Source organism: Loxodonta africana, chromosome 25 (genome assembly GCF_030014295.1).
Source record: "Loxodonta africana isolate mLoxAfr1 chromosome 25, mLoxAfr1.hap2, whole genome shotgun sequence".
In the NCBI taxonomy this organism is placed as follows: Eukaryota; Metazoa; Chordata; class Mammalia; order Proboscidea; family Elephantidae; genus Loxodonta; species Loxodonta africana.
The window spans coordinates 42,027,402-42,047,829 of NC_087366.1; the positions used below are offsets into that span (position 1 = coordinate 42,027,402).

Sequence of the window (20,428 nt, forward strand, 5' to 3'; positions counted from 1 at the left end):
AGAGGAAAGAAAAATAGTCAACCACCCACAGTATGTTTGAATTAGAGTTAAAATTTAGTCATCTCAGCCCCACTAATTTAAAATGTGTGATAACGGCCATTTCTGTTCTTTATGAAGAGATTATATAGCTTTGCGAATTCAACAATAAGAAAACGAAGTGTGAGATTAAGAACATGTGAAATTTAATTAAAACAACAAGCTGCGTTTAAGAAGATTTTAAATATGTATTCATAGGTAGATGGTGCCAATCTAAAACGTTTTTTAGGAACAAAGGTAGTCCAATAAACTGCCGTATTTTCTGACTAACAATTCAAACAGATAATTATAAACAATTAATAAAAAAGTTAACTACTAATCCCAGAAAGTTGTTGAGTACTTAGAAAAACATAAAAAAACATACTCCATTAATTTTGGTTACTGCTTCTGCTAGTTTTGAGTGATGTCAGGGAAGCAAAAACCATATTATTATTTTAATAGAAATACTTTAACATAAGGAATTAGGTTGACACATGTTGGAATATTTAAAAAGCAAAAAGGGAATTTTAGGGTAATGAAGTCAAGAGGTTTAGGTTAACAAAAAACCTAGAAGTTTGGAGAGTGAGCTCTGTCAGGCTTGGACCTCGACCTTTCAGGAGCAGATACTGCCTGCTGCCTCTGGTGCCTGAGGAACTGGGGTGGCCGAGCCGGGAGGAAGGGGCTCTGTCTGGCTGCACTGGTACTTCTGAGGGGTCATTGATGCTGGATGTGGGCCTGTGGAAATAAGCCAGGAAGTGGAACCAGACACTGGTATGTGGAGATGTGCCTTGAGCAGGCAACCTCACAGGAGCATCAAGTCCCTAAGCTCTCCTTCTTACAACCCCTCTCTTCCCCCTCAGTGGTGAAATTTATCAGCGAGCAAGATGGCAAAGGCAAGAAGTGGTTTGCACACACCCAGCATCAACATTCCAAGTCATAGCATCGATAGAAGGGTAGTTTGGGAGCTAAAAGACAATATCATATAACTGACATAGTGTTTACTACTTTTATTCTTTAATTTTAAATTATTTACTTCCATTATTCTAAGGTAATCCCATCAGTCTTTCTTACGGTTCTCAAAGTTAAGAATTAATGAAAAGGTTTATAGATTATGGGGATACTTAAAGCCATACTAAACTCTTCTCTTTTCCTGGATAACATTTTTTTCTGTTGTTTTCACACTTTAGTTTTTTCATTATCGCTATCTAGACAGCTTCACAGATGGTGATATCCCGCTCTAAATTTCAGAGAAGAAAAAATCAGAACAGAGGATTTATGGAAATTTCTGATCAATGCCAAGTGCAGTGAGATAGATGTTCCACCTACTTGAGAAACATATTCTTATAATAAATCCTCATGTCTTGTTTGGTTTTGATAATAGTTAGTTTGTTGTGATCCTGTTATTCCTTTGATTCCTGGGCCATTCTTAGGCAGGTCTTTGACACCTGTCTGTGGTACATGTGTTCTTTGTTTCTGTGTCACAGAGTTATACCTCTTAGAATGCGTGTCAATTGGAAATCATGACTTTTGATAAATCCTATAATTTATCAGGCTATTCTAAAATTCTGTTTTCTGAAAGTTGCAATGTCACAGAAGTTAGTACCATTTCTCGTTAATGAAAGTAAAAAAAGAATAACAACATGTGTTGATAGACTACCATAAGTGCTGTACACCTCACATACATTTAACCCTTGCACCAAACCTGCTTGGTGTAAGGGTTGCTGTCTCCATGTTGCTGATGAGAAAACCCAGGTCAGTGAGATTCAGAACTAGTCTGGGCAATCATTGCTAATGCATTTGCTGTCACCCTGAGTCACCAATCAAACCATTAGTGAAAGAGGCACTAGCTCCTACAGGCTCTCAAACTTAAAGCAGATGTAAACTAAAACCCAGCTTTACACAGTACAGGAGTCATACTTGACTGTCCTTAACACTCCAAACAAGGAATTGTATAGAAGCTCCCTAAACCCAGCTCCTTTTGTTAAACATCTTAGAAGTCCAATAAGGGAAACTGGGAGACCCTGCCATTCTTCTGTTGTTGTTTGTTTATAAATTTTATTTTTGATAGAATTTCAAACTTATAGAAAAGTCGTAAGATAGTCCTGTATTTTTATGCAGATAACTTGCGCCGTCTGCTTTTATTTGCCAGCTGCACCCTCCCTTCTCAAGGCACCCTCACAAGCGCCACCATGCCAGTCTTCTTCCATGTGTTGATGAAAAAAAAATTATCGTAGCATGCTTATGAAAATGCCTCACAGGGGGAGGGCATGACTGGCAAACAAACTCAGAAAAGGCGTGCATTATTTGCATAAAAATACGGTACATGGAATTCCTGTATATTCGTTAGCTAGATTAATCTGCTGTTCATAGTTTGTTCCCTTGCTCTATCATTTGCTCCCAATCTACCTATTCCACCTTATTATAGATGCATATAGATATGTTAAAAAAAATTACCGCTGATTCTGATTCATAGCGATCCTATAGGACAGAGTAGAACTGCCCCATGGGATTTCCAAGGCCATGTAAATCTCTACTGAAGTAGACTGCCAACTCTTTCTTCTGCAGAACAGCTGGTGAGTCCCAACCACTGACATTTCAGTTAGCAGGGCTCCTAAATCAGCCCCACCAGGGCTCTCTCTATATGTATATATATACAGAGAGAGAAAAAAACAAAAAACCCACAAAAGCCATTACTATCAAGTTAATTCCAACTCAGACTAACCCTATAGGACAGAACAGAACTGCTCCATAGTGTTTCCAAGGCTGTAATCTTTACGGAAGCAGATCGGCACATCTTCTCCCACAGAATGGCTGGTGGATTTCAACCACCAACCTTTTCGTTAGCAGCCAAGTGCTTAACCACTGCACTGCCAGGGCTCCTTACGTAGAGATATAGATATGTGTGGATCCAAGTATATATGTACATATATGGGTATGTAGAATTTTTTTATTTTCATGAACCGTATAAGAGTAAACCAGAGACATCATGCTCTACCCCTAAATGCTTTCTGCATATTTCCTAAGAATGTGGATATCCTTTTATATATAATGCAGTACAATTCTGAAATTCAGAAAATTTGCCATTGATACAATATGACTTAATCCACAGACCATAGCTATTTTTCCCAGTCAGGATCGCATATTGCCTTTAATTGTTATGTCTTTTTAGGCTTCTTTAATCTGGAGCATTTTCTTAGTCTATCTTTCTTGACTTGCTATTTATGAGTGTATAACCCAAAACCCACTGCCGTTGAGTCGATACAGACTCATAGCGACCCTATACGACAGAGTAGAACTGCCCCATAGAGTTTCCAAGGAGCTCCTGGTGGATTTGAACTGCTGCTCTCTTGGTTAGCAGCCGTAGCACTTAACCACTATGCCAGCAGGGTTTCCTTATGAGTGTATAGGCTGGTTATTTTATAGAGATCACTCCACTGAGTTTGTCGCTAGAAGTGATGTGTGGCTTCCTGGTGCATCATATCCACAAGCCCACACTGTCAGTCTGTGCTATTGCTGGTGATGCTAACTTCTGTCACTTTGTTTACCTGGTGTCTGCCGGGTTCCTCTGCTACAGTGTGTTTTCCTTTAGTAATCAATAAGTATTTGGTGAGGTGGTCCTTTGAGATGATGTAAATACCTTGTCCCCTGTCAAACTTCCACCTGCTGGTTTCAGCCTCCATAGAGGATTTCTCACTTTTCTATCCCTCCTCTATTTATTACTTATACCTTGCAATTCTCGTAGAGACATTTTTTTAGATGGTATAATTTGTATTCTTTTTTAAAGCTAATTTTGTTTTTAATATGTTACAAGAAATATTAATCAGCATTCACTGAGACGGGTAGTAGGAAACGTTGGTATGCCTTCCCTATAGCCTCATTTAAGTGTCGTCATCAGAATTTCTTCAAATTTCTGCGTTTTGCTTCATTTTTCTATGAAAGTTTCAGTGCTAATAGTGTTAATTTAACCGTTTGTTCACCCTCAGAAATCAAAAAATTCTCCCTGTGAAGGGCAGCGGCTAGCAAGAGTTAATGTTCATTGTTATTTTCTTCAGTAGAAAATAGTCTTGAGTAAGTGACACATTAAGTCACCATTTAGCACATTGTCTTCACAAAAAAGGTTTTATTTTTAAGGCATTAGATTTGATTTACACAAGCCTCAGGGCAAGCTTTTTGGATGGAGGTTAGTGTTGAGTATCATAATTCCACAGGACCTTTGCTTCTGCTAGCTCGCTGATGGTTGCAATTCACAGGAGGTGCTTTGCTATCAGTCTTGATTATATAGATACCTTCTTTCACTTTTCCACCCTCACTATAAGTGATGCATGGTCGGATTTAGTGGAAACGTGTGTGAATATTGTGTGCATTTAATCTCTAAATGAAAATTTTGGCTAAGTATGTACTTTTTAATGGAAGAGTATATAGCTCTGAAATTTTGTAATAACAAATCTTGAACCCTCCCATAACATGATTTGTAATCCTGTTACCTTTTTTTATGTTTGCATTGTTTACCTTTTTTAAAAAAAGTAAATATTAAGAAGAGACTATATTGGGAAAACATCAAACCTTGTCTGAATAAAGACGCTTTCTAATTTTTTTAAAAAAACCACAGCAGAAGTATCATTACCTTATTATCTTCTTTAGTCCTAAAAAGTTTAACGGGGTCCTTGTTTTATGCGTGATGTTGTTATGACATCCTGTGTTCAGTTCTGCGTCCACAGCTGTGCATTAGAAGTAGGTAGGTGGGAGGCTGCCCAGAGATCCATCCGTGTAGACCATCACCATTTTCCATAGCCTTTAGGGTTATGCTTCTCCAATCCTGCTGATCTTGTACTCATGTACTCTGTTCCTCACAGAACAGACCTTCTGAATGAAGACCAGTTGCTTTAGAATTTGAGACTGATCCTTTTTTTTTTTTTTTTTAACCCATGGAGAGTAAAGTGGAGGGGGTTGATATTTTAAGGTTGAAACGAAAGTGGACAGAACTGTTTCCAAATATATGAAGGGCTATCATATGGAAGGAAGAGTGTCCTAATTGTCTCCTTTAAACCTGTGGCAAACTGCAATTTCCCAGTAGTCTTTTCTAACCTTAGAGGGCAGCGAATTTATGTGAATGGGAGAGGAACAACTCACAAAAGGAGGGTAGGGTTGGTAACACAACTCGAAGAATGTAATCAGTGACCCTAAATGGTATAAGTAGAAACCGTTGAATTGGTATATGCTTTGCCGTGTGTATTCTCAACATCAACAACAAAATAAGTAAAATTCTAAATAAAAAAAGTAGTCTTTTCTATTGAGTTCAAATATTGCCTCTGAATCCCTTTGAATAACATACCCACTATTAGTAATACTCTTACATAATCAGAATTTATATTTAAAACAAAACTTACTACTCTGAAATTAGATTTCTTCTGTATTGTACTAGAGGACAAGAAAAAGTTCTAATAAGTGCATTTAGAGGTAGTCAAAATTCATTTTTACCCGAAGAACATTTTAAAAAGTTCAGTTGGTTCCAACTCACAGCGACCGTATGTACAACAGAAGGAAACACTGATCTTGTGCCATCCTCATAATCCTTGTTACGCTTTAGCCCATTGTTGCAGCCACTCTGTCAGTCCATGTTTTTGAGAGTCTTCCTCTTTTCCACTGACACTTGGCTTTAACAAGCTTGATGTCCTTCTCCAGGGACTGATCCCTCCTGATAATATGTCCAAAGTATGTGAGACATAGTCTCACCATCCTTGCTTCTAAGGAGCATTCTAGTTGTGCTTCTTCCAAGACAGATTTGTTCGTTCTTTTGGAAGTCCTTGGTATATTCAGTATGCTTCTCCAGCATAATTCATAGATGTCAGTTCTTCTTCAGTCTTCCTTATTCATTGTCCAGGTTTCGCATGCATATGAGGCAATTGAAAACACCATGGCTTGGGTCAGGCGCACCTTAGTCTTCAAGGTGACGTCTTTGCTTTTCAACACTTTAAAGAGGTCTTTTCCAGCAGATTTGCCCAGTGAAATACATCTTTTGATTTCTTGACTGCTGCTTCCATGTGTTGATTGTGGATCCAAGTAAAAATGAAATCCTTGACGATGTCAATCTTTTGTCCATTTATCATGATATTGCTTATTGGTCCAGTTGTGAGGATTTCTGTTTTCTTTATGTTGAGGTGTAATCTATATTGAAGGCTGTGGTCTTTGATCTTCATCAGTAAGTGCTTCAAGTCCTCCTCACTTTCAGCAAGCAAAGTTGTGTCATCTGCATATCCCAGTTATTAATGAGTCTTCCTCCAATCCTGATGCCTCGTTCTTCTTTATATAGTCCAGCTTCTCAGATTATTCGTTCAGCATACAGATTGAATAAGTATGGTGAAAGGATACAACCCTAACGCCCACCTTTCCTGACTTTAAACTACACAGTATCCCCTTGTTCTTTTTGAACAACTGCCTCTTGGTCTATGTACAGGTTCCTCAGGAGCACAGTTAAGTATTCTGGAATCCCCATTCTTTGCAATGTTATCCATAATTTGTTAGAGCCACACAGTTGAATGCCTTTGCATAGTCAATAAAACACAGGTAAACGTCTTTTTGGTATCCTCTGCCTTCAGCCAGGATCCATCTGACATCAGCAATGAAATCCCTCGCTCCACATCCTCTTCTGAATTCAGCCTCAATTTCTGGCAGTTTCCTGTGAAAATACTGCTGCAGCCAATTTTGAATGATCTTCAGCAAAATTTAAAAGTTAGAGATTAAATAATAGAAGGGATTGCCCCCCAAAAAGTAATGAGCCCCTGGTTGTTAGAAATGTTCAAGTGCAGGCTGGAAGAATCAGGACTATCAATAATTGTGTTATTTAGCTTTCACGACTGCATCACATCTAAATGTTAATGAAACGTTGGTGTCATTTGGTATGCTAAATGTTGAAGCTAAAAAGAGTCAACTCCGGACATCTAAATTTTTCCACATTTTCTATCATCCAGAATTAATTATAAAGGAGGCCTGGTGGGACACTGGTTAAATGCTCGGGTGCTAACTGAAAGGTCACGGGTTTGAACCCACCATGCATTCTGTGGAAGAAAGATGTGGCAGTTGGCTTCCATAAAGATTACAGCCTTGAAGCCCTAAGAGGCAGCTCTAGTCTGTCCTGTAGGGTCAGTATGAGTCAGAATTGACTCTACAGCAATGGTTTGGTTTTCTGGTTTGGTAAACATTTTGTCATATTTGTTTCCAGTCTTTAAAAAAAAAAAAAAATTGTAGAAAACATTACAGCTAACGCTTGAGTTTTCTTTTATCATCGCCCTTAGTCTCATTCTCCTATCCCACTGCCGTGAATTTGGTACATATATGTATATTTCAATGGTTTGCCTTCTCTCTCTCTCACACATACTCACACATATATACACATACATGTATATTTATGACAAAGTATTGTTTGGATCCTCTGTTTTAATTTTTTATCCATTCACTCATTATATTTGGAAATTTACTTGTTGTACTCATCAGTGTTTTTGAGACCTAGCCATCCATACAGGTAGAGAATCTGTTTTCTTTCTTTTGACTTTTGTGGTATTCTATTGTGTGTTTATATTACCTTTTATCCATTTTCCTTTTGGTCAATGTTTCAGTCGATTCTTAATTTTTGTTAGTGCAGATAATGGTACCATGAAAATCTGTATATGTGACTCTCTAGACATGTTTGACTGTTTCCTTTATGATAAATATCTGGAAGTAGAACTGCTGGACCATAAATTATAGAGTTTCAGCCTTAATAGATTACAAAAAATTGCTGTCCAAAATGGCTTTATCAATTTAAATTTTCAATAACAGTCTTTTCCCATGTAGTCTGCTACAGTTGGTATTGTTTTTGTGTTTGCCACTCTGATAGATAAAAGTGAATCTCATTTTTTTTTTTTTTAGTTTATGGTATTGATGAAATTAAGCATTTTTTCACTTGTTATTGGCCCTTTGGATATCTTCCATAATGAGTCCTTTACTTATTAAACTTTTTTTTTTTTTGTAATTTTTCGTTATTTATATATAATACTGCTTATATAGTCTTCTACTTGTCTTTTTCTATGCCCTTATTCTGTCTTATTTTCAAAGACGTTACCTATCTTGAGGTTATATTTTCCTTAACCTGCTTTTTAGAAAGTTATGGAATGCTTAACAGACAGATAATGATTGTTTTAAAACAAAATGAAAGTGCTTGTACCTGAAAATATGGTGTTCATTTAAATAATGCAAGCTCAAGTCCTGTTGGCCCACCACAGCATTTTTTTTTTTTTTTATGTAGTTAAACCACTTGCCTTGATGCCAGCGTACACTTTCTCCAGTGCTGAGTATGTTGGCGTTAGTTGCCATTGGGTGAGCTCCAACCATGGCAATCCGATGGACAACCAAAAAAAAAATTGCTATGAAGTTGATTCAGACTCATAGCGACCTTATAGCACGGAGTAGAACTGCTCCATAGGGTTTACAAGGAGTGGCTGGTAGTTTCAAACTGCCAACCTTCTGGTTAGCAGCCATAGCTCTTAACCACTTCGCCACCAGGGCTCTATATTGTACAACATATGGTAACATTCCCAAGTGCTGCGGCAGCTTCATGATTCTTGGAGGTTCTTGGACTCCATTGTTGCGAGTGTTGTATAGTGCCTTCCAACCTAGGGGGCTCATCTTCTAGTACTATATTGAACAATATTCTGTTCTGATTCATAGAGTTTTTACTGGCTAATTTTTTGAAAGTGATTGCCAGGCCCTTTTTCCTAATCAGCCTTAGTCTGGAAGCTCTGCTGAATACTCTGCTGGTATTTGAAATACCATCAGCATAGTTTGCAGCATCATAACAAAACACAAGCCCCTACAGTACAACAAACTGACAGATGGGTAGTGGTGCTTAGAAGCAATGAATGCTGACTTTCAGGATATGACTTGGCATTCTCATCCATTTCAGCCTTGTGGTGTACCTTCCTGTACTGCAGAGGGTGGTATGCCAACATCTCCTGGCATCCTTGGGAGCTTTAGTTCTGTGTAGATTTAGCTTTTGCTGATACATGTACTCAGTGGTGGTGAGGCAGACACCATCTTTTTTGCTGTTTCTATGTTTTTCTGCTGTTGAGCAGTCATGGAGAGATTGGGTTTTCCTGAGACTGTGGTCCAGTGGCCAGTGCCTAGCTCTGTGACTATTCAGAGGCAGAGCATAGGCACAAGGCAAGCATTAATTTGATGGTGAAAATTTAGCAGGTGAGATTTGATACTAAAAGCAATATTTGAGCCATGACACCCACCACACAGCACAGTCGATGTTTTCCTGTGTGGTCTCCTTGAGCCCACCTTCCTGATTGTGGCATTTGTAGGAGCTCCCCTGGCAGGCCAGTTATGTGGTTTCTCTCTGGGAGTTGTTCCTGGAGACCCAATGTAGAGCCCATTCTCCCTGCCCTTCCACCAGTTTTGTAAGCAAGTCTTTGCCCACATTGGACCTCCATGTGCTTTAAGTAGGTAGAGTGGTTTACTGTTTCCTGAAACTGAACCCAGAATGATGTACAAACCTGGCTTACATGGGAAACAATTTGATTTCAGAAGAAAGAATTTTCTGATCTAACCAACCTTGTTTCTTCTACTCTGTATCTGTTGTTTGGCTTCCTTCAGACTTGCTGAGGCAGGTTTGTAGATGCCAGTGAAGCCTTCTGGAAGCAGAGAGAGAAGCAGTGACTCTAAGCTGTGATTAACATTGATTGAACTTGGAGACCCGTATAAGTTACAGCTGGAATATTCCAATTCCCTAAAAAAAAAAAAAAACAGAGTCCTTGTGATCACAGTTCATTTCTGCGAGTGGCATGTGATGTTCTTCCTTTAATCAGACAGTGATAAGATGGTGTTTGCTCTGCCTCCCAACGTGTCACTCTGTGGATGGCACAGATGCTCAGAACCCATTATTCAGTGGGAGTATCTGAGACATATTGGTTCTTCCCTTATTTTGGCTGTATTTTTCTTTTTATTTGGAAGTCTAACTCATGGTTTCCAATATAAGCTGTTTAACACAATGCAAAATCTTTTTGGATCAGAATGGTCTTTACATTAAACAAGTCAGCATGATTGGAATTACTCAGTTATGCCAACAGCCTCCTAACAAATGTTTTTTAATATTTGGATTTGATTGTAATGCAGTTTTCCAGGAAATCTATCTTTGTTCTGTTTTTAATTATGTTTCTAAATGATCCTTCAAGTTTTGTAAGATTGTAGTTCTCGGTATTTAAAAAAAAATTTATACAGTCACATACCAATTTTGAAGATGATAAGTAATAGCCAGGATGATATGTTTTCCACATGATGTACAACAGTTAAGAGAGAAGAATGAGACCCAATCTTCCAAAGAAATTTCCTTACTCCTTTTGTATATCTTATGACATTGAACATATTTATATATAAAATAGCGTTGAATAAAAATATATGAACTCTAAGAGTTATACTCAAGAGGCCCTTCCCTCCTAACATAGTTAATAAGTAAAGTGACAGCTTTGTTGTTGTTGTTAGTTGCTGTCCAATCAGTTGTGACTCATGCAACCCCATGTGTACAGAGTAGAACTACTCCATAGGGTTTCATGGCTGTGACATTTTGGAAGAAGATTGTCTACAAATAATTGCATGGATTTTATATCATAATGAAAGGCTTTGGAAATTTAGATTTGGGTTTTGGTATACTTTGCATCAGACTTATATGGTGTTATAAATCAGCCACTACTATAAACTTACCATCCAGATTAAAGAAAGTTTTGATCATAGGTACAGTTGATAGCACTTTCCTTTACAGAAAGTTTTAGTACTATTACAGTATTTCAGGTACTAGACAGAGGTGAATGGAACAGTCCTCAGTTTCAAGGAACACAAAACATGAGCAGAGACAAAGATACATAAAGAAATAAATGCAGTGAGGTATCATTAATAGTTATTATTTATCGAGCACTTCCTAACAGGCAGCTCTGTGCTTAGGCTTCAAGTGCATAGCTTTTATCAACCTGATTTATAGTTGAGACAGTCAAGGTTCAACTAATTTAAAGAACTAGCCCAAGATCACATAGCTACTGGTAGAGCTAGACGTGAATCCAGATCTACCTGGTCCAAAGCTTCGTTTCGATTCTACGTCATTCACACATGTTCTATAGAAGAGGGAGGTGCCAAATCCAGTGGAGAGGAGTGGAAGACTTGCCCCTCTTGGCTTGGAGTCTGTAGTTGAAACAGAAATGGTGTGGATGGATAAGTAGGACAACTGGTCCGGAGGATTCTTGAGTATTTTCAGTGGGTGAATAGTGTATGTCAGGCTGGAAGGAATTGGAATATGTATGACATTTTAGAAATTAATGAGACGTTCACAGTGACAGGAGGATCCAATTCATTTATCCATTCATTCCTCAGATAATTGTTGACTGCCTGCTGCCTGCCAGGAAGTGTCCTAAGTGCTGGCAGTACCGCATAGTGAGTAAACGGTGAATGGTAGGAAGGGAGGGTAGAGATGAAATGTCTTCAAAGAGAACAGACTTGTTCTGTGACTCACTAAAGACCTAAACTATCAATGGGTAGAATTTTCTTTTTTTTTTTTTTAACTTTTTAGTTACATAAATGATTATGTGAGTATATCAAACTACAGACGTATTATTCCACAGGCATAGTTGAGAATTCTAGCAATTAGAATAGCTCTGTAAAGAAGAAGCTACCTGGCAGAAATAAGAATGGGCATCACTAGAAACAACCGGACATGTGACAAGCATCTTTCAGTGGCCTTCTTAAAAGGGGACTAGAAATGATATGTCATTGGAAGTAAATGACTCGAAGGTTTTTCTAGGTCTGAAATTCTGCTTGGTTCCCAGTGTGTGCAGGAGCTTCTACTAGAAGTTAGGGAGAAAAAATAGGAGAAATGTTTTTGCTTGTTTTTATGTCAAGGATATAGTTCTTTGAATTAATTAAAAATACAAAATATAAATAGAAGGATAAATTATTATTTTCATATCTGTTGTGTATTCTGTTGTTTAAAAATTAACTGAGTATAAAGACCCAGAGAAATGTTGACACACTTTAGAAGACTTTGTAATGGTCAGTCTGTGGTCTAACTCTGCTTTCCCACCTAATGGTAAACCTCATTTAAGGCACTAGGTCCATTAGATTAACTTCTGCAAGTTTCTAGTATCCAGGTGTTCTTACAGCATTCTAGACCTCCAGACACTGTACAGCAACATGAAGAAAAAAGATGGTTGTTACTTCTATGTTCTAATTAATGGGGACTGAAATAATCAAAATGCTAATCTTCTTTGCCTCTGGCTTTTAAGTTTTAAAGATCAGAGTAGAGGAGAGCCTGGATTTTTCTCCTGCTAACCTTAACCTAGGCTATTAGACACGAGGCTACTTGTATTTTACTTTTCTCTTTGGGACTGAAAAATAATTCATTAAAGATCATATAATTTAGGAGTCCCTGGGTGGCGCAAATGGTTAAAATTCAACTGCTAGCCAAAAGGTTGGTGGTGCCAACCCACCCAGAGGTACCTCAGAAGAAAGGCCTGGTGATCTGCTTTAAAAAGTCACAGCCTTGAAAACACTGTGGAACAGTTCTGCTCTCATACATGGCATCACTATGAGTCCAAATCAACTCAACAGTGGCTAACAATGATGACAATATAGGTTAGTAGAAGGTAAGCTCCCCTAGGACAGTCTGTTCACTGCTATAGCCCCAGCGCCTAGAGCAGTACCTTGTATGGAGTAGGCAGGCAGTACCTGTGACATGAGTCCTTGGGCTGCTTAACAATTTGAAACTACTGAAAGACCTTTGGGATCCTCTCTCCATCTGATTTTGCCAGAAATTATTCACTGAAATGATAAAAGGGGCTGGTAAGTTTCTACCCCATCTCCTATAAATGATGAAACTTGTCCCCCTTACAGTCAAGATCCTAATTGGTAAAACTTTGATAAAACTCCTGAGATTATGAAGCATATATTTTTTATCCTTATTGTACACCTGGATAAATTAAAGAATGCAGAATTTTCAGCTACATGGAGCTAAGTCCTAAGTTGTGCAACCCGTAGGTCTTTTCATCTGACCAGTCCCTTTTACCATGGTTCTGAATAGTAGCAGTGATGGAGTGTTCACTGCCTCTCAAGGCAGGTTATTTCCCTGCAGGCTTTCCCTAGACATTAGCCAACCCCCTTACATAGGACCAAAAACCTTTCTCTTTCTAACTTCTCATTCAGCTCCCTCCCTCCTTTGGAGGAACAAAGAGGAGATCAACACCCTCTTGTCCACAAGACAAGCGCTTTGAAAGGAACTTTGTTATTTCATCTTATATGTCTCCTGGCTGAACCACCTGGTCTTTAAAAAACAATAGCAGCAATACCTACTATTTTTTTCTGCACCTATGTCCCAGGTTCAGTTTTAGGCATTTTATACACACTTTGGCTGACTGTCACACTAATACTAAACAAGTTTTATGAAATCCACTTTCAGGTGATGAAACTGCAGTCCAAAGTGGTTAGGTATTTAACTCCAAATCACGAGGTTCCTTCAGCGGACGACAGAGCTGGGATTTAAACCACGTGTGCTACATTCCAAACCCTAGACTGTTATTTCGGTAGCTATTTATCCGGCCACTAACTCATCCATCCAACAGCAATTTCTAGCCATATCAGGTGGTGGAAATGCAAATAAAGTCAGATTTCTTCTCCTCAAGTAGCTCAGCCTAGTGGGACAGGACAGACACATATGCAAATAACTTTAATATAGTCTGGTGGTTACTATTGCCTATTTGGCTGTCTCAGTGTACTTCTCTTTTCTCTGAAGTAATACAGAGGGTTTTATGAGGATTGAATGGGTTATCACATGAGAAGTCCTTAAGATAGTCCCTGGCACATAAAAAGTCCCCTGTGAGGAATAGCATTACTTCTCTATGCATAAGGTGCTGCAGGATCACAGGGGAGTGACACCCATTCCTGCCTAGAGACAGGTGACAGGGCATGGAGGAAGCGGGGGACATGGGGAAGTCAGGGGGTGCTTTGGGGGCAGTTACACCTGAGCTAAGTCATAACGCGTTAGTGGGAATTAGTTAAAGAGTGGAGGGAGTAGAAACGCATTTTAAACAGAGGAGACCACAAGAGAAAGATGAAATTTGAATCGATGTTTTCAAAGTTGGCAAGGCCTAGATTGTGGAACTTGGTGTATATTTCATATTAAGATTTTAAAGTTGTTCCTATATGCAGGGTGTGGTTGTGAGGGCAAAGGTCGTTGAACCAGTTATTAGTCAGGCCTCTTGGAGATGGATTTTGAAACTATGAGAAGGAACGCAGACTGGAGGAAGATCTAGGAAGGCCAATCAAGAGGTTCTGACAAGAGGCCAGATAAGAATGATGAGAGCATGCGGTGCTAGAATCAAAAAGGGATGGACTGGATTACGCCGGCACAAATGTATTTAGGAGGGAAAATCAATGGGATGAGGAGAGGGAATCAAGAACAACTCCCTTGTTTTGGCTTGAGTTATTTAGGGTGAATGGTGGTACCAACAAAGGAGGGAATATAAGGGAAGTAGCAAGTTTAGAGAAGGCTATGATGAGCTCTGTGTTGAACGTAGTGAGTGTTGGCTATCTGTGGGCTAGAGATGTGGCTTGGACAGTCACCAGCATTGCACATGAGAGAGATTACTCAGGGAGAGGCTGAGAAGTGAGGGACAGATGGGCAGAGAGAACCTACCAAAAAAAAACCAAACCCAGTGCCGTCAAGTCGATTCCGACTCATAGTGACCCTATAGGACAGAGTAGAACCATAGAGTGTCCAAGGAGCACTTGGTGGATTCAAACTGCCGACCTTTTGGTTTGCAGCCGGAGCACTTAACCTCTACACCACCAGGGTTTCCAGAGAGAACCTAGGTGTGTGTAAACTGATTTTAAATTTTACTAAGCCCAATTGTTTTATACATTTGATAGAATGTGTGCTAACAATATGTTGTTAGTTCCTGTTTAGTCAGCTCCAACACATGGAATCCTATGTCCAGCAGAGTGAAATGTTGCTCGGTCCTGTGCCATCTTCACAATTGTTGGTATGCTCAGTTCCATTGTTGCAGCCACTGTGTATTTAGTGTGCCTTTAAACCTAGGGGGCTCATCTTCCAGCGCTATATCAGATGATATTCTATTGTGATCCGTAGGGTTTTCATTGACTAATTTTTGGAAGTAGATTGCGCCAGGCCCTTCTTCCTAGTTTGTCTTAGTCTGGAAGCTCAGCTGAAACCTATCCACCCTGGGTGATCGTGCTAGTTAGTATTTGAAATACTTATGGCATAGCTTCCAGCATCATAGCAACATGCAAGCCTCCACAGTGTGACAAATTCAAAGACAGGCGGTGTGCTAACAATATAGCCTTCCTATATTCTTCTGCTTAGACAAGCTAATGGCCAGGCAAGGGGGAGAGAGCAAAAGTGGTTTATAAAAGAAAGAAAATATCTTAAAAAGTGCAATTACAAAATCTCCTTGAAGAACTGGCAACCTTACTTTATGAATTATGTTGATAGTATGTTTTCCTGAATCAGATGGGAATCTAAGTTTTATCTTTCAAAAATTTCTTTTCAATTTTAAATTATTTCCTTATGGGCTCCGATTGCTTTTATGTCACCCTAATGGCAGAGATTTCTTTGAGAAAACTTCTTAATTAACCCAAAGGCGGATCTGTCTACTACCTAAGACATTTATGATAGCACAGGTTATCATGGAAAGAGTGCAAACTTTGGAATCGGATCAGAATTTTAATTATGGATCTGCTACTTGTTATCTGTGGACGCTTGAGCAAATTATTTTCCTCTTTGAGCCTGATTTCCTCAATTATAATGTGGGGGTAATAATGTCTACTAACTTAATCTAAAAATTAAATTAAATAATAGGTAAAAATAATCTGGCATATAATAAATGCTTCATGTCCCTGGATGGTGCAAACAGCGAATGTGCTGGGCTGCTAACCAAAACGTTGGAGGTTCAAGTCCACACAGAGGCACCTCAGAAGAAAGACTTGACAATCTACTTCTAAAAACTCAGCCATTGAAAACCCTGTGGAGCACAGTTTTACTCTGACACACACAAGGTCACCATGAGTTGGAATTGACTAGATGGCAACTGGTTTTGTTTTTTGTTTTTTAATATATTAACATTACCACCGCTAATGATATTTATTACTTTTCAGAAATTTGTACTTTAATTGGGGTTAACTTGTATTAGAACTCATTTGATAATAATAATGATATCAAGAAATACTTATAATAGTGCTTACTATATGCCTGGCACTCTTCTAACACTTTACATCTATGAACTGATTCGGTTCTCGTTGCCCATTCTACATACGAGGAGACTGAGGTTCAGAGGTTAAGTTAGTAGCCCAACGTTACACAGTTTGGCAGAACTGGGGGTATAGATTCCTGTGAATTTCCCTCTATGCTCCCTTCAAATGAAGTCTTGATCACAGGCTTCTTGTATCCATGTTTGGGTGTTTCCAAAATATCTGTAGAGCATATATTAGCGTGGTTAACAGATTTTTTAACATGAGCTAACATATTTTTAAAATTTGTTTTAGTGCCCCATTAACAGTGTGATGTTCTAAAAAAAGTCTGTCTCTCTCTAATTTCAGCCTGTGAGGTTGAAGCGGGCAAAGTGTACCAGGTATCCTCACAAGATCATATCCAGCCTTTCAAAGAAAACATGGAACAATTTATAATTCAAGGTAAATTCCAAAGACGTGTTGTGTTTTTCTTTTCTCAGCAGATAGGTGGAAGGCATTTTTTTTTTTCTTTTAAATACACATGGGTTTAAGAGAGATTATTTGGACATGACCAAAAACAGATTAAATTTAATCGTGAGTCACACAGTTGTGAGAGAATAAGTTTTCTAAACATGCTATTTCGTGCTCATAAATAATGCTCATTATTTATTATTTTTGTTTGCATGACAGGAACTACAATAGATATTGGTTAAAATTGTTCATAAAATTTTATGCTTTTTGTCTTAGTTGGATATTCTTTTAACTATGTTTATGACCTCAGTTCAATATGGTATTTATTTGGTTTGTCGAAACACTGAACCAAAAGAACAAAGTATAGTGATGTTTTTTGGATCTTCAAAACATTATTTACCATTTTATAGGATACATTAATAACTCTGAATATTTAAGACTTTTTTTCCAGGGAGCTTAAAAGCATTATAAATATTATCTCATTGAGTTTTACTATAGTCCTCTGATACAAGCAGGGATAGAAAAGTTCATAAAATACTTTTAAAAAGCAAGATTTTTTTTCAAGAGGAAAAAATCTATGAAAAGGCTTGCTGTTTGAAATAACTGAAACTTTTTACTACTCAAAACAGTTCAGCCTTGGGATGTTGGACCCCTTCTTCAGATGACATTTGTGTCATGCCACGCACGCTCTGGCCAAGTTCTGCTGTTGCAGGAATTCTCCCAGAGACTGACAGGCCATGGGACTCAGGCCTGTGTAGCACTTGGAAGATGGTTATATTTCTTTATTTTTTTACTAGTTGCCATAAAGTTGACCCCGATGCACAGTGACCCCATGTGTGTCGGAATAGAACTATGCTCCATAAATTTTCAGTGGCTGATTTTTTTGGACGTAGATTGCCCTTCTTCCTAAGTGCCTCTGGGTGGTGAATCTCCACACTTTCTGTTAACAGCCAAGCATGGTAACTGTTTGCGCCACCCAAAGACTCCTTCTGTTGATCAGACTATGATTTTTATCGGTTGTTCAAGTGTCAGTCATGAAGTATTGTAATGAATGAGTCATACTGGCATTTGACGAAATTTTAAGCACAGCTTCTTTTTAGATGGGAAAATACTATTTAATCTTTTGAGATAATCATGAAGATTGAAACAAAACTGTTATTTTCAAAATCTCAGGTCATCACAAACTAAAGCATTTGGAAAATCTACCATATTTTTACCCAAATAACGCACGCATTATATATTTTCGCCAACTGCACAACCCCGCCCTGCTATTTTCATTAGTACACTACCACATATTGTATAAGTGGGTGCATTATTCATGTGGACACATTATTTGTGAAAAAAACATGGTACTCATTGATTCCCAAATCGTCTTTTGACTGAAATTCTTACTCCTTTGGTTACATATTAGAAGCCTTGTGAACTCACTCCAGTTTAGTGGTGAATAAGAATACATCTTGCTTTTTCAATCTAGTGGGCTTTTGGAATTAATAATATGTAACTTTAGAAAATAATATGGGTAAAAGCATGGAATATTCTTTTTTTGCTCATGAGAAAAGGAAAGATAAAAAAACACTAATTGCCATCAAGTCCATTCCGACTCATGAAGGAAAAAAAAGGAGCCCTTAATTCTATGACTAATTCAAAAAAAGAAGTCAAGGAATTTGCTGGATTTCACATCTCAGATGTGAACAGTTGCCACTCATGTTATTGTTCACATTATATGTGATTTATTACATAATTTCTGTATCTATATTTTGTAGGCCCCCCAAAAAAACCTCACTGCCATTGAGTCAATTTTGACTCTCAGTGACCCTATAGAACAGAGTAGAACTGCCCCACAGAGTTTCCAGGGAGTGCCTGTGGATTCCAACTGCTGACCTTTTGGTTAGCAGTCATGACTCTTAACCACTGCGCCACCAAGGCTTCCTGTTGTAGACCAGGCACTGAGAATTTTTTATGACTGCCTTTTAGTCATGATTTTGAATAAATAGAAAAATGTTCTACAACTCTGCTGGAATTTAAGAATCGTGCTTACAAGCCACACATGATATCTGTAGTAATCTTTTACAGTGATTCAAAGGACAGGTAGAGGACTTCAGGATTTGTCTAGTAATTCTCTCTAAGGGACACAGGATTGTCCCAGGCATACTACGCAGGTAAGTATATCTTCAAGAGTTTAATGATCCTCCAGGAATATCTTTTAACTCCCATAGGTAGGAAATTCAGATATTAACAATTCTTATACTTTCCATGTTACATGAAAACATCTGTAGATCAGTGTTCTGAGGGTAATAACCTGTGTATTCTTGTAGGTATGCAATCCTTTACCTATTTACCATTACGTTGAACAATCCCAGTTAAGTGAGTCTTTCTTCATGGTTCTTCTTCCAGCACTTTCAATTTACCTTTTTATTTCTTCTATAATTATTTACTTAAATTTTTATTACCTGCTATATATCCAGGGAGGAGCCTTGGTAGCACGGTGGTTAAGCGCGGGGCTGCTAATTGGAAGGTTAGCAGTTCAAACCCACCAGCAGCTCTCTTTGCAGAAGCAGAAAGATGTTTCATTCTGCTTCTGCAAAGTTCACAGCCTTGGAAACCCTATGGGACAGTTCTACTCCATCCTCTAGGCTTACCACGAGTTGGAATTAGCTCAGTTGCAACGGTATATACCCATGCACTCTCTTGGGTATTGAGTTGCAACAGTGAATAAGAAAAAGTGCCTGTTTTAATGGGCCTGATAGCCTACGTTATCTGGAAGACATAATAACAATATAACAACAGCACATCCTTTTTAGAAAAATTATGTATATCGAAAGCTTGTCAAGTATATGGAAGAAAAACAAAATGTAGCTTTAAGCACAGCCACTCTTCAGTCTGTGTTCAGTGACATGTAGTGAAAACAGTGAATTTCAAAACGTAAGTTGTTTTTTTGTTAAATTTTTAAGAATGTAGCTTTTTTTTTTTTGGCCCTACGTTCCTTCTGGCTATCAGGGCAAAATTCTTGAATTAAATGTATAAGCTGAAGAAAATATATACCATCTTAGTACAAATAATATATGCCAAGTCTTTGTTCATAATTAAATTTCTCTCAATGATAAAATAGTATTCTTACATCAACATCTGTGCACATATTAACTTACATTGGTATATTCATGTTCATGTATCTAATCAAAGTTTTTTCAGTGTGTCCCTAAGTGTGAAATTTTAGAATCTCTCTCAAATCAAGAGTGTGTACCTAATACTGGCAAACATTTTATTGCGTTAGTCCCAGAATATAATATAAAACATCTCTTATCCTTGTAAATTAGCTATTTTGTTGACTATGGAACACACTCTAACAGTCTTTAGATTTCATCAAGCCCTACAATCTAGTGATCCACACACTTTTTTACTCCTTGTCTTCCCAGTCCTATCTAAACAGAGATTTAATGGTATCTGCTTAAAGGACACCTTCTCCTTGGAAACTTTCCTCACTAAAATAGATTTAGGGAACTAAGCCCTAATGCTGTAAGGCATTTATTGGTTATAATAAATTGGTTTGTTTCCTATATACTAGAATGGTGCTGTGTACCATCTTTGGGAAAATTGAGAATATACTTACTCAAATAATTTTCTTATCTCATTCTAGGCTTATATTCTTTATAACCTGTATCACTGTCTGAAACTGTTTTTGTTT

General features: G+C 38.1%; 1 protein-coding gene across 1 annotated transcript in view; it reads left to right on the forward strand.

The window, feature by feature from the left end:
* Window positions 1–20,428, forward strand: part of FMN2 (formin 2) — a 410,148-nt gene that overhangs the window by 279,097 nt on the left and 110,623 nt on the right. Inside the window, exon 14 of the mRNA XM_064276718.1 lies at window positions 16,645–16,737. Within this exon, the coding sequence (XP_064132788.1) occupies window positions 16,645–16,737 (93 nt within the window). The remainder of the gene's footprint in view (window positions 1–16,644; window positions 16,738–20,428) is intronic.